The sequence below is a fragment of the Diabrotica undecimpunctata genome, chromosome 5, assembly GCF_040954645.1.
Source record: "Diabrotica undecimpunctata isolate CICGRU chromosome 5, icDiaUnde3, whole genome shotgun sequence".
In the NCBI taxonomy this organism is placed as follows: domain Eukaryota; kingdom Metazoa; phylum Arthropoda; class Insecta; order Coleoptera; family Chrysomelidae; genus Diabrotica; species Diabrotica undecimpunctata.
In genome coordinates, this window is record NC_092807.1 from 117,777,762 (window position 1) to 117,792,776 (window position 15,015).

Sequence of the window (15,015 nt, forward strand, 5' to 3'; positions counted from 1 at the left end):
GTAGGATCAGCTAGAAGATAAAAAAGTTCGAACCATATAAAATAGTGGAATCAAATTACATAATCCCATGACTTGGTCAATTTAAGACAAACTTGATGTAACTACAGATCTCATGATTTAAACATTTGGAGCAAGCTATGGTTTGCGATACGCAATCTGCTGTTGAGTCTCGACAAAAGTTTATAACATAAATAAAATACTCTTGAAACATTCTTTGATAATAAATGGACATTAAATATTCCCTCTATCACCTGTAAGGTTATAAACACCACATCTTTGTTTTTTTAAATAAAATTCTTTAAATAATTATTTTATTTTAATTATTTATGTATTATATTCATCTTATCTTTATTTTAAAATTTTTATTATAAAAATAATTTCAATTTTAATTTTCTCTTAATATTCTAATTCCCTGTATTCGCGATTGAAACTGAATGTAGAGGGCAAGTCGATTGCAGTGTCATGGGCGATATAAATGGTATAAATAAACATAACAGTCTAATGTTTACCATTACTTTTGCATGTTTAGTTTGGTTTAACACGTTGCGTACAGCTGTACAAAAAAAAGTATACCCCCAGGCGGCGTTTTTTTATGTATCTAGATTCATTTTTATCTAATTAACATGCCACAGTAATTTTTCTTGTTTGAATTTGGATATATCATAAGTTTTTTTAGAATATACTTTGTGGCATAACGTTTGTTTCACGCCGGCCAAGGATTAATTTGTTTATTTCAGCCGGCGTGGTTTGTTACGCGTACACCACACGCTATATTTCGCGCCAAATGCATATTCATGGTTCTTGGAACAGTAGTGGGGTGACTGAATTTGTAGATCGTTTGTATTCTGTGTCTAGTTAGAAGTAGTTTTAGTTGTTATTAGTTGTTGCTGACGGAGTGTTGTTATCGTGCCATTTAAGGTACTTCTAATGTGGTTTCTGCAACCGTAAGTTATTGAACTTTATTTTTATTTTGTCAACAATAAACAGGTAAACTTTTTATAGATGGATTTGGAATCTGGTTCACATGAAACTATTTCAATCCAAGGAACAAGGACTGTTGAACAACAAACAAATATTATTGATGTAACTATACAAGAAGTAATTGACAGGGCCACAATTACTGAAGAAGTGTGTCATAGCGAACAATTTCAGTGGAGGGAAGTTGATGGAACATCGCTGAAAACATTCGATTACAGTGTAGAAAACGACGGAATAAAATCTTCGTATTACGAGAAATATATAGATCAAGAACCATATGATTGTTTCAAGATCTTCCTTACTGACGACATAATAAATTATATAGTTGAACAAACTAACTTATATGTACAGCAGGTTTTACAAAATTATACTACACCATCAAATAAGAGGAAACACAAAAAGAAGTGGGTTCCCACAAATACTTCTGAAATGGAAAAATTTTTTGGCATTATTATGTGGATGGGATTAGTCAAATATCCTCGAATAAAAGCATACTGGAGTAACGACATTTTGTATACAAATTCGATAAAAAGTATAATGTCTCGAGATGGGTTTGAAGAGCTATTAAAGATGTGGCACTTTAGCGACAATAATGACCGATCTGTAGTAAATGATCGGCTAAGAAAAATTACTCCACTTCTCGAGAAGCTAATTGAACAGTTTCAAGCAGTAATGGTGCCACGTGAAGAAGTATGCATAGATGAGACACTTGTGCCGTTTAGAGGACGCCTAAAATTTAGGCAATATATAGAGAAGAACAGACGCGGTGAAATAGAGAAACTAACTGCTGTCGTTAGTTACAACAGGTGCAAGAGCTACATTGATTTATCAGATCAACTCAAGTCTTACTCTCATTACCTTAGACGAGGTAATAAGTGGTACCGAAAATTAGCAGTTGAACTTATTTTTTGCTGTGCATTAGTAAATTCCTTTCTAATATATAAGGCGGTAACACAGAAAACAATTCAAATAACGGAATACAGAGAGCTGTTAGCTGCAAGGTTATTATTCGGTAAATATCGTGTGGAGCACATGGAGAACGAAAAACCAGATGATATAGAACAACTAGAACACGTTTTGGTACACCATAAACGAAACCGTTGTGTTGTGTGTTATAAGGCCTTAAAAGAATCAAATGACAGGAACACTGCAGCGAATACTTGTTCCCGATAATTTGTCAGAAAAAAAGAGTTGTGGTGATAAAAAATGCTCTGAAGCTATTTTCTTGTGGCATGTTAAAGTAATTACTATTTAAATGGGAATAAACTACATTTAAAGGTTAAAGTACGTTTCAATTTCCACTTCGAAAATCGTATTTTGAGAACGATTTCCGAAGTGGAAATTGAAACGTCAATAAACGTACTCTAACCTTTAATTGTGGCTTATTCCCATTTAAATAGTAATTGGATAATACTCCTAATAACAGCAGAAAATTGGAGAGAGTTCCTAACAATGCTTCCAATAAAGAAGAAATAAAAATATGGCTTTTATCGAATTATATATTTAAAAAAATATATATTTAGAAACAGAACTGTTGAAAGTTGTCAATATATTAGCTACGTATAAATAAAAAAAATTATATTGTTGAAGTTTTGGGCTATTTTATTATTAGTAAATTTTCAAAACAATAATTCAACCTTGCAAGGGGTTTAATAAAAATATTTTTGTATGAGTAATATTTTTACATCTTTTTAAAAATCTTAATTTAAATCTAAATCTTTACTAAAAAAGTTTTTTATTAACATTTTTTTTGTTGACCGTTCACTAGTGAATTGAAAGAAAAACTATTCAGTACCGTCAGAAAATATTAGTTGTTTGATAACTGCTGAGCAAAAGAAGCAAATGAAAGTATTAGGCAAGTACTTGTAGAGGATTATCGCTGTAAAGTGCTGTGAGATACAAAACGAGGATTTATTTATGATAATTCACTAAATTGGCGAAATATGGCAAACCTGCTTGCAATATACAACCACACTGATTCTAATGTTTGAAATGCTGCATAGAGACAAAACTAACAAAACACGGAAATCCAAGTAAAATGTAATAATATAAATAACAAAAAGAAATATACTTAGTGAAAAAGAAGACGATTTCAATAATCATTTATTCAAATCTCAATTATAGGTACACCGAAGATTAGCTGTATTTTTGTATATAGAGTACATTTCTTAAAGAAAATAGCTGTACCAATCTAAATATTATCATGAATGCAAGTAATATATTAAATTTATATATAAAATTTTATTTATGTCCTTAATTAAATATGTTCTTAATTAACTTATTATTTATAAAGACTGTTAAAAACCCGTTATAAATATAAATAAAAACTATAATTCTGCCTCAACTACTTACGTTATGCCTCCATTCCACTTTGTATACAGGAGGATGAGCTTTAAGAATGCAGTCAAAATAAACGTCAGTACCTTCCCTAATGGTGTTGGGATTAAGGGAAGTGCCCAGGAGAATCCTGGCCTCTGGAGTATCTGCAATATTAGAAATAATTAGGGAAAGTTGTAAAAAGCTTAGTTAGCCCAAGGGCTTATACATTTAACCCACTTTACTTGCAAAATGAGGATTTTCCTGTTGAGGACCGTTTTTTATATGCTCTAATTATATATGCGTAATTACGTCTTTGAAAAATGAATAAATTGTAGTGTAGTTGGTGGGCAAATAGTTGTTTTATACATTTTGCTTACTATAGTTTTTAAATTAATCATTAATTAATCCTAAATCAAACATTCTAAGTAGTGACTACACATTATCCACTTAATTTATCAGTATTATTTCATTATACATATAAACACTGATTAATTGACATTTTTAACCATTCATTAGGTCTCAACTTTCATGTACACTATAGTTTAGTCGGCTTGGGCGAAAAAAAGACCTAACCTTGCAAGTCAAGTTGCACCAAATTTTATTATTCTAACCTTTAGGCGGGGTCAATAGTAATGTAAATTTAAAATCACGACTGAAATTCGCCGTTGCGTCAGCCGGCATCTGTAAAAGCATAATTATCTGCTGTGAAAGCATAATTATTGAATTATCTCGTTTAATATTATGTTTACGACATGAATGTACATAAGAAATAAAGAGAAATATATATTTTATACAATTTTAATCTTCTTAATTTTTTTGCTAAAATTAATATTTAAAGTCGTAGGTTCGTTCCTGTTTATAGCTTGCTGCTGATGACGTCACCGTCTGGGGGTCATTAGGCTTAGTACCTTGAACATTGATTTAAGCAAAAAATGACAGAAATCAAAATTGTATAAAATATAATTCTTTCCATTTTTGTTTATGTAGATTCAAGTCGTAAAGTTAATAATAAAGGAGAAAATTCGTAAATTATGCTTCTCTCCCTCCCGAGAAAATATCGGCCGCAGAAAAAAATTGTAAAAAGAAGTTCTAGGAAATCACATTAGAAACAATTTTAGTCTGTATCATTTACATCGAAAAGTTAAAAATGGCGGAGATATTGAGCAAAAATTGTTCTTTTTTTTTTATTTTCAAATTTAAGATGGCGGCTAACCCAATGGTTGATTTCAGTCGCGAATTTAAATTAACACTACCATTGTCCCCTCCCTTTTCCACGTGAAGCAACTTCACGTGGAGTCATACGTCGCCATGTTACCAAATCCACTGCTAACTTTAACATCACAATAATTGCTGCCATATAATGTAAACTAAATTTAAAAAACAACTTTTAATTTGTAATTTTATTGAAAGTTTCACCTTAAGCCAGTGGTTTTTAACATCAAATTGACCAAAAAGGGTAAACCGGACTTAAGTAAATATAAGAAAAGAACAAGTGAAACATCCCCAAGAAGAAATAGTAATACATATAATACTAAGCATTCTGTGCAATATAAAATAGTTTATTTAGGACGAATTTGATAGGGAGAAACAGCAACCTTCTTCATCTCATACATACATACATACATACATCTTCTTCTTTAGGTGCCGTCTTCTTAGCGAAGGTTGGCGATGACCTCTGCAAAGTCTTCCCTATTTTGGGCTTTCCTTATTAAACTTTGAAAGTCTAATCCTGTCCAATCTTTGATGTTGCGCAGCCAGGTCATTTGTCGTCTACCCGGGCCGCGTCTGCCTTCTATTTTCCCTTCTATAATAAGCTGAAGGAAGTTATACCTGTCGTGTCTAAATATGTGTCCAAGATAAGACGTTTTACGCTTCTTGACAATTTCTGTGAGTTCACGTTCTCTATTCATTGGCCTTAAAACTTCTTCATTTCTAACGCGGTCGGTAAATGGAATTTTCAGCATACAACGAAATACCCACATCTCAAAGCTCTCTAAACGTCATAACGAGCTGACTGTTAACGTCCAAGCTTCCACGCCGTGTAATAGTACACTATATACATAACACTTTATCTGGTGTTTCTTGCCTGTTCTATTCTACATTTAACCTCTTGTTCTTGGTCTAAGGTTTCATCATATTCAACAGCCTAGATACTTAAACTTTTCACTTGTTCAACTAGATTGTTGTTGACTAGTATGTTTATAACTGGTGTGTGTTTTTTTGAAATTACCATTGTTTTGTTTTTTTTACATTCACCTTAAGGCCGTATAGTTCTCCTTCTCGTACTAATTTGGTTAACAGAATTTGTAGTTCTTCTTCACTGCCAGCAATCAGTACTGTATTGACTTGTACAGTACTTGTACAGAGACTTATTAATCGAAAGTCGTTACTTTTTTTTGCGTAGTTTGATTTGGGTATAGGCACAAACGTAGACATTAACCAATCTTGTGGAATTGTACCAGTCTTGTCTATACTGTTGAAGAGTCTTGATAATAGTTCTTAATTGTCTTCTTCCAAAAGTTGTATAATTTCACTATGAACGTAGTCAGATCCAGAGGCTTTTCCGGTTTTCATATTTTTTAAGGCCTATTTTATTTCTGATGTTAAGATGGACAAGTCGTTATTTTCGATGTTAGTTTGTCTATCAATATATATTGTTCTATCGTCTGAGAATAGATTTTGTATGTATGTTCGCCATTTAACGCTTATTTCTTCTATTGTGGTCAGGACTCTATTATCCGTGCTTGTTAGTGTGCCACACTGCCTAGCGTTTCTGATCCCACACATTTCTTTAATTTTCTTATGGAGAAGTCTATCACCATATTTATTCTGTAGGTCTTCTATCTCTTCGCAAGTTTCTACAAGCCACTGTGCTTTTGCTTCCACTATCTTTTTTTTATTAGTCTTTGTATTTCTTTATATTTATTCCAGTCTTTTTTCTTGTGTTGTCGTCTCACATTCATCATTTCTGATATTTCATTAGTTATCCATGGTTTTTTGCCTCTTTGATTCGTGTATTTAAGGTGGTCTTTAGCTTTTAGAAATACAGCCTTAAGTTCTTTCCATATTTGGTTTAAGTCGTCGGCTTCTTCTGGTACATCTTTTTCCTTTTGTCTGTTTTTAAGTTCTCGACATTCGTGGTTAAGTTTTTGTGATATCTTCTGTCTCGAAGTACATGAGGAAGATCTATGAAGTACATACATACATACAAAAATAATCGTTCCTCTTCTAGCGTTAGGTGTCGAGGGAGGTGAGTTTAGCTTTTGATGAATTTTCTTAATTTTTTTTCTGTTATTGTCCAATTTTGTTGCCTCTTGTCAAGATTTGCCCTTATTTTGTAATATCTCTGCTATGTCACTGTTCTTTTATTGGTCTGCTTCTTCTGTATTTCCCCATTATTTTAGCTTAACACATTCTTTGCACTTGTCTGTTATTGCCCAGTCGTGTTATATGACTCAGAACCGTGCTAATTTTTTATACTGCAGTGTGTCAAGTAAATCTTTCTTAGTTCTTATTGTTTAAGATCCAGTTTTCTGCTCCGTATGTCATCGTTGGCCTATATATTGTTTCAGATATTGTCATCGTTTTTTTATATTTCTTTGTCGTTGATGAATCCTATGTTTAGACCCTGGAATAGTTTCCCTGAACTTACTCTTTCGTCTATTGTTGAGATGGTCTTCGATTTTTCCTCTGTTATTTATTACTGTTCCCAGATATTTGTATATGTTTGTTTGCTTTATTTTTTTGTTGATCTATCACCATTTCGATTTGGTCTTTTTTGGTTGTTATTTTCATTATCCGTGTCTTCTCTTTATTTATATTTAGGTTATAATTTTTTTCTTCTGAATTCCATTTTTCTAAATTGTGCTTCAGTATTTCTGCTGTTTCGGCGAATATTACCATGTAATCTACAAATACGCAGATCTCTGTATTTATCATTTGCATTCTATTCCATCTTATACAGTATTTTTTAAAGGTTTTCTTACATTATTTCACTATCTCATTTATTACATGGGCTTAAACTACCTCCTTGTCTAACTCCTTACCTTGTTTCAAATGGCTGCGATTGCATATTTTGAGTTCTTATTGTATTTATTGTTTTCATATTTATATTTTTAGTTGCTTCTATCAGGTCTTCGCTTACTTGTTTTCTCTTTAGGTTCTCCTATATAGTTTTCCTTTCGACTGAATCAAATGCTTTTTCCATGTCTATAAAACTTACGTATACTTCTTTATTTTTCTTTAAGGATTTTTCTATTATCTGTAGCATAGTGAATATATATGGTCTTGTGTGTTATGTCCTTTTCTGATTCCGCTTTTTACGTCCTCTAGTAATAATTCTATTTCTATCCTAATTTTTCTTTCTAATATTATTTTGTATAGTCTTGCTGCTACATATAGTAGGGATACGCCTTATAGTTCTGAAAGTCTTTTTAGTTTTTATTCTTGTGATTGGTACAATTATTGCTTTTGACCATTTACCCAGTACTATTTTTTTCTTCCATATATATTTTTTTATCTTTGCCTTTTGTCTTATATATTTCAACATCTCTGGATTAACTTCATCATTCCCAAAAGTTTTCAAGTCATTTTATCTTTCCTACTGTTTCTACTTTCTACTTTCCTACTAGTGTTGCCCAAATGCAAGAACAAGACGAGACTTAGACAGTCTTGGTCTTGGTCTTGCGCCAATACACCTGGTCTTGGTCTTGGTCTTGGTATTGCACTCCCGGTCTTGGTCTTGGTCTTGATCTTGCAGCAAGAGTCTTGCAAGTCTTGCAGTTACCCATTAGCCTATTGCTATTTATTAAACGTTACTTAAGATCTTAGAACAACATAACAGAGTAAGTACATTTTAAGCTTAAATTAACATAGCTATAATAAAGACTGACCAAATTAATAAATGTCTAAACAACTGACACCGGGTGGGGTTTGAAGCCACGATCTAAGCGATCCGTGCCTATGCTCTAACTAACTCAGCTATCTACCAGGCCCCACGGAAGTCAATCTGTTCGTTAATAAATGTTTGCATTTACTAAGCTTACATGTGCTAAACCATGGTTAAAAAAAAACGAATTAATGACATAAGCATGCCTGTATTTTAAAGAACATTATCTGCCTAGAAAGGGATTGATGGACATGATGGGCAAAACATCCACATACCTACATGTATCAAGGCAACAGATTTTAGGTGATAAGATAACAAACTATAATCCACTTATTAAAGCAAAATAAATGTTTTTACCAATCTTATCTCTACTTTTATATAAAAAACTAACTTGAAAAAATAAAGAATAGTTAAAAAAGAAATGGTAATCAAAACAAGTTAGTTTAAGTTAAGGAGATCCTACTTAATAAATACATTAATTTACCAAAATAAAATAGTAGGTACATAATATATATAATTGATAATAAGGTAAAAAGTATATTTTTTACATGTCCACTTTTTCTAGCGGTTATTAAAAAGCTTGTGATATCTCCCTCAAATTTTGGTTTTTCAGGAAGAAATATTTGTAATTCCTTTTTGTGAAAAGATATTAGATGCTTCCTTAAATCTGACGTATTTCTGTTGATCATTCTCATTTCAACCTTTCTATGTAGGCACAATTTACACAAAGCAATTTGGGATGCATGAATTATTTCGAAAAACTCATCAAATTTGCTTTTAGGTCTTTTAGATCTATAACTCCAACGCTCACTACTCCGACTAGAACTATTTGAATCTTTGTCCCTCATGTCAAATTGTAAACTTGTCACTTCGGGAACAACAAGGAGTAGATAACAAAAAATTTTACATTAGACTCAAAGGAAAGCTCAATTGAGAATGAAGTTAAGTGATGTCGAAAAAGTAACTACTATTCTACTAGTTACTCTATCTTCGTTACTATCCAATACCCTACGTATCTAATAACAAACCGAGAATTATATATCGTTACTTCGGTATTCTAAATACTTCGGTATTTTGTTTACACGGTAGGCAACTCGTTACTTCTGAATATTAGCCGCACTCTTTCAGCAAATTTTGTTTAGCCGAATGATTTCATCGCACACTCAGCAGAAATAATTTATAGTCTTAGGCCAATAAGATTTGTTTATTTAGATTGCTCCTGACTAAATTATAATTGAAAAAAAAAAGAAATTGAATTATTAAGTCGGTGTCCGTAACAATTATATTTTTTACTAGCTAGGGTGACATATTTTAAAAAATATCGATACGATATTACTGTCGGCGTCGCAATGCACGAAGATTATTTTTATGATTAGAGGGCGGCTTTTCTCAAAATATGGATAATTAATTTCAGAGCGAAGAAGTCGTCTGCTGGAAAAGAATGTACAAAATATTTTATTTTTACGTTGTAATTATGACCTCTCAACACGTGTCAAATGTGTTTTTTAATGCATATTTTGATTCGGTATGTATGTTTATGGTATTGTTTGTAATGCGCATAAGTGCAGTTTTTCAATTTTTATTACATATTTTTTTGCGTCTCATATAGTCTTTAAGCATATACCTGAACTACTATACTCGCTAAAACCACACTCAGTCCTAACTGCAAGACGCAAGAGTCTCGCAGGCTTAGTCTTGTTCTTGCATAAATCTTGCACGGCCAGTCTTGGTCTTGGTCTTGCTAAAATTAGGTGGTCTTGGTCTTGGTCTTGCAAAAACGCAAGAACAAGATCTAGACTGCAACACCAATACCGATTTTGGGCAACACTATTTCCTACTGCTACTCTCTAGTTTTTTATCTGTATAGCTTATCGTTCCTCCGTGTTTTCCTCCGATCCGCCAATTACGTTATTTTTATCATCCTTTGTTTTACCTGGTTTTCCGTTCAACAGTTGTTTGTAATGATTTTTCCATCTGCTCATTATATCCTTGTCATCAGTTAATAATGTTCTGTATACTGTTTTCTTCCATTTTTCACCAAACTTCTCTCAAATTTCCTTTTTTTTATTTTTGACTATTTCTTTAGCTTTTATGCTTTGTATTTTGTATCTTTTATATTTTTGTTGCGTTTTGTCTGGTAGGTATTCTTTCCACAATTTCTTCTTTTATTTCAATTTTTACCTACTTATTCCACCATGGTGTCCGTTTCTCTTTCCTATTATTTCTTGTGGTCCCACATACTAGTTTTGATGTATTTATCATAGCACTACTAAGTTTTTACCATTGTTTTCTACTATTTTGGTTATTTCTCCATTTTCTTCTCTAACTCCTTGTATATGATTTATGGTGTTTGCTTTCTTAGCAAATATATTTTAAATATTTTCCTGTATTTTTTATTCTTGTCTTCTGTGTTTTTTGTTTTTATTTCTTTGCTGTTAAATGTAGTTTTCAATAGGTAGTGAGTATTGCCTATTTTATAGCTTATGTCTCTTAACTATCTGTTTTTTGCTTATTGCCTCTTTTTTGTTATTACCTCTTGCAATTTATCCCAGCACTCATTTTTTTAAATTTTTTATTGCACCTTTATGAGGTCCATAGCATATAATAAGGTTCGTAATTGCTTCCGTTGTACGTCTTTATATCAACTCTATGTATACGCTCAATAAAATATATCGAATTCCTTACTCTATTGATGATATTTTTCTTTACCATGCATGATACACCTGTCTGAGCACTCTTTTTCTCTTCTACTCCTTCTTATTCTTTAAGCGCCGGGTCCCCATCGGAGGTTGGATATCATCATCACTATTTTTACTTTATCTACTGCTGCTCTAAAGAGTTCTATGGAACTGCATTTAAACCAGTCCCTTAAATTCTTCAACCATGACACTCTCCTTCTTCTCTTATCATTCCCTATATTATCAGCCTTAGCAGTTCATATCGCTGTCCCCTCATTACGTGTCCCAGATATTGTAACTTTCTTATTTTTCTTATTTCTTATTTCTTCTACTCCAATATATATCATTAAGTTTCCATTTGCCAATGTCGTGGTTTTCTTCAATTTTTTTGCTTTCTATTTCTTTTCCCAGTTGCATTTGTTTTTCATTTATGCCCCTTACATTCAATCTAGCCATTTTTAGAACGTTTTTCTTTCCTTGCTTCTCATTATGAAAAATTAATTTTTATATTGATTTAAATGTGGCTTCTTTCGGTCTATGTTATTATCTTTATATACACTCATGGACTTATTCTGTGTTTTTCTCATTTTCCGTTCGGTCGACGTACCTATTTTGTTCCACTAGTTTTTTTAACTAGCCTGCCCTGTATTTTTCTAGATTTTTCTATCATGGTGTGTTTTTAGTTCCAATTACATCTTATGTCTTCTATAATTATAAATATATCACCTATTTTTGTTTTTTCTTATTTGCTCTTACGTTTACGGCTCTGTTCATAAGTTTTTTTTTAGGTATTTCGATCTGTTTTAGTGTCAGGTCATATTCTATGTATACTCCGTGTGGTTTACATCTTGATTATTTACAGCTGGCCTTCAATACTTTCTTCAAATTTATTAAATTTCATGACCCACATCGTATTATATTTTTTGTTCTGTTTATTTTTGTTATAATTCTTAAATATTTATTTATAAAGATTTCTATTTCGATTTTAAGTTACTCTTTATCTGATGTATCTATTCGTAAGTCTCTCACTAAAATTATTTTTCCTCTTTTTTTTCTGACATACTTCAATAGTTAATTCCATTTCCTCCATTTTTTGTTTTATGATTGCCATTTCCTTTTGTAGATTTTCGTTTTTTTTTTGTAATAACATGTTCTTCTTATGTGCCATAATAGTTTTTAGATCCTTAAGCTCCCTGTTTTTTCACTTTTGGTATCATCTAGTGGTTGTCTTGCGAGGATTGCGAGGTCATAAATCACATCAAAACAAGAAAGCTGGAATATTTAGGCCACATTACCAGAGGTGCGAAATATGAGATATTAAGGCTCATAATGCAAGGTAAAATCAAGGGGTAAAAGATTCATAGGAAGACGAAGAATTTCCTGGCTGAGAAACCTAAGAGAGTGGTATAGTTGCAGCTCAGTAGATCTTTTTAGAGCAGCCGCTAATAAGGTACGGATAGCTGTGATGATAGTCAACCTCCGATAGGAGAAGGAACTACAAGAAGAAGACTAGTTGTCTTATTAATTCCATCATTTCATTCTGGTTAGTTGTTTCATTTGGTTTTGTTTTTATCTCATCTGGTAATCGGTGTAATTTTTAACTGCTGCCAAATATTTCTTCTGGTTTATCTTTTTTCTTTCTTTTACCATCAAATCTAGTGTCGTCACTGTCGACCTTTTTTATACTTTCTTTTTTTTAATATTAATAGCAATAACTCTTTCTTTTAACTTTTTTTTAAGGTTGAACTTTTATTTTATTAAAAGGGAAACAACCTTCTTCGTCTCATATTATACAAAAAAAAAATCGGGAAAAGAACGCACTGAGTATAAGAGTTAAGGAGAGATAAGGATATAAGGCCAAGAGTATAAGACCCCAGGAAAAGTCAAAGTTTTAAAAACACGACATTAGAATAACGAGATGTATTAGATAGCATAAAATAATGCGTCTAAGTTTATATCAATGTATACACTCTCTGATTATGTCACGCACTACAACATTAAAAAAAAATAGAAATATCATTCTATATTTAAAGACAAGTTGAATTTTAAAACTTATTTTTTTAGAATTACTTACAGTGAATCTCCAATTTCCAGCCATCCTCTAGTACTACTGACGAAATCATTTTATTTTCTGCTTTACATGCGAGGTACTTCCCATCGTCTTCTTTTTTGGGTACGAAGGCTAAGGTGCTCGTAGTTGTGTTGCCATCCTTGGAAGTCTAATAAAAGAGAAAAAATAATTAATAATTGAATTTTAACCTTTTGATAACAGTATGTTTAGTAATATACAAGCAATTTTGAATAATCATAGTAAAGCATGCTACATCTGGTCGTATAATGGAGGATAGTAAAATATTTAAGTTACTACAGATGTTTAAGCATATCATTAATTCAAACCGACCTGTTAAAAAAAACATAAATAGATTAAGGAAATCGCCATCTACAGTCACTCCACTCAAATTTTTTCTTATTTCCTCCTATTTAAAGCTAGGACGTAAACAAAATCAACAAACTTACAAAAGAGTTCGAAATTAAATTTTTAAAATAATATCCTTCTTGTATAAAAGGGTCGGTCTTTCCACATCCAGACAAATATTGCCCCATATTTATTGGTGCAAGGTGCCCCATTAACACATATTTATCTGGTGAATAGACATTTATTCATAGAATAAAATGTTTCTTTAGTTTTATGTCAAATTATGTTGCTGTTACTTATCTGTAAAATAAACGTAAAATTTATTTTGAAACACACCAATATTTAATTAATTGTCAAAGAAATCACACTATTTATAATTAATGTTTTGTCTCTTTTGGATATACAATGTGTGGTGGCAGGAATAAATTAAATTATGTAAAAAAAGAGGTAAAATACCTACTTTTATAATCTCTTATTAACAACTATTTACAATATATTCTTAGAATAGAGATTACTGTCGGTTTACTTAACCTCTTTAAAAGTCTTTATCATTACAAAAATTGAAATGGTCGATTCTGCATCAAATAGTTCTTGCATTAAGTTTATAAACGTTAAAGATCAAACTCTTCGATTTTATCTAATCTTCTTATACCGGATCCATGTCTCTCATCCACAATAATCATCAATATATAGGTTAAATTTTTGATCTAACAATAACCTACAATATAACAGACTAGAATAAACACAATTTATTTTCCAGATACCATCTTCTTTGGTACTTTATTTGGCAAATAAATATTTTATATTTTATCTGTCAGATAAGATTATTCATGTCAGTGGGTAATTCAGATTTCTTTCTCAGATGACGCTAAGTGTTTAAATCTAAACTAACATAAAGCTTTATATATAGTAATTTTTATTGAACTAAATCGTTTTTAAAACCTGTCCCTAACGGCAAAAACCCTTTAGTGGCACATTTTAGTGGATTTTTTGTAGATATTAATACATTCGTGAGTTTTAACTCTTTAATGAAAAAACGAACGTTCTTAATCTTTTGTTTCTGTCAGCGATCTTGGATTCCATAAGGACATTCAGTATCGATAGGGAAATAAGCGATTTTTATTCATAATGAAACTTCTCCTTGCCTAATTATTAATTTTTAGCTATAATAAGTATTTTATATACATTCATACATATTAAGTTAGAACTCTTTGAACACTACTCAATATTAATTAATATTAAAGTATTTTTCACAGTTTCATTTAGTAAAACTGGTTAAAAACTAAGTAGTGTGTGAACTTCGGCAGTAAAAAGGTAGTAAACTTATTGGAGAAAATCTTTATAGTGCTACCTTCAAGTCAACCGAGTAAACGTTACGTAAGTACCAAAAATCACTTCATAGTACCTATTTATATTAATATTATTATAACCTATAACGTTTCGAAGAAATAGAAACAAATCCAGTTTTGGGTTAAAATCCACACCGGTTTTCGAACCGGTGATAGGACCGGACTTATAATTAATCAGCCATGACTTCGAATAAAACTATGAATACTACTCACACTTCATCTCACGTCTCATATTCCAATGTAAACACATTTAAAGATCCAACAAAAGAACAAGCTATAATATTTTCCAGTATTAAAGGAACTAAAGTTCATGACTATCATCGCCGTTGGTTCACTTGTTGGTCCCCGTAACGTATCTTTCGCTTCCAGAATTGCCAACAATAGAAT

At 31.6% G+C, this 15,015-nt stretch overlaps 1 protein-coding gene across 1 annotated transcript in view; it reads right to left on the reverse strand.

Moving 5' to 3' along the window:
• Positions 1 to 15,015, reverse strand: part of LOC140441706 (protein turtle-like) — a 518,457-nt gene that overhangs the window by 134,241 nt on the left and 369,201 nt on the right. Inside the window, exons 6-7 of the mRNA XM_072532588.1 lie at positions 12,938 to 13,082; positions 3,331 to 3,461 (exon numbers count right to left, since the gene is read on the reverse strand). Of these exons, the coding sequence (XP_072388689.1) occupies positions 3,331 to 3,461; positions 12,938 to 13,082 (276 nt within the window). The remainder of the gene's footprint in view (positions 1 to 3,330; positions 3,462 to 12,937; positions 13,083 to 15,015) is intronic.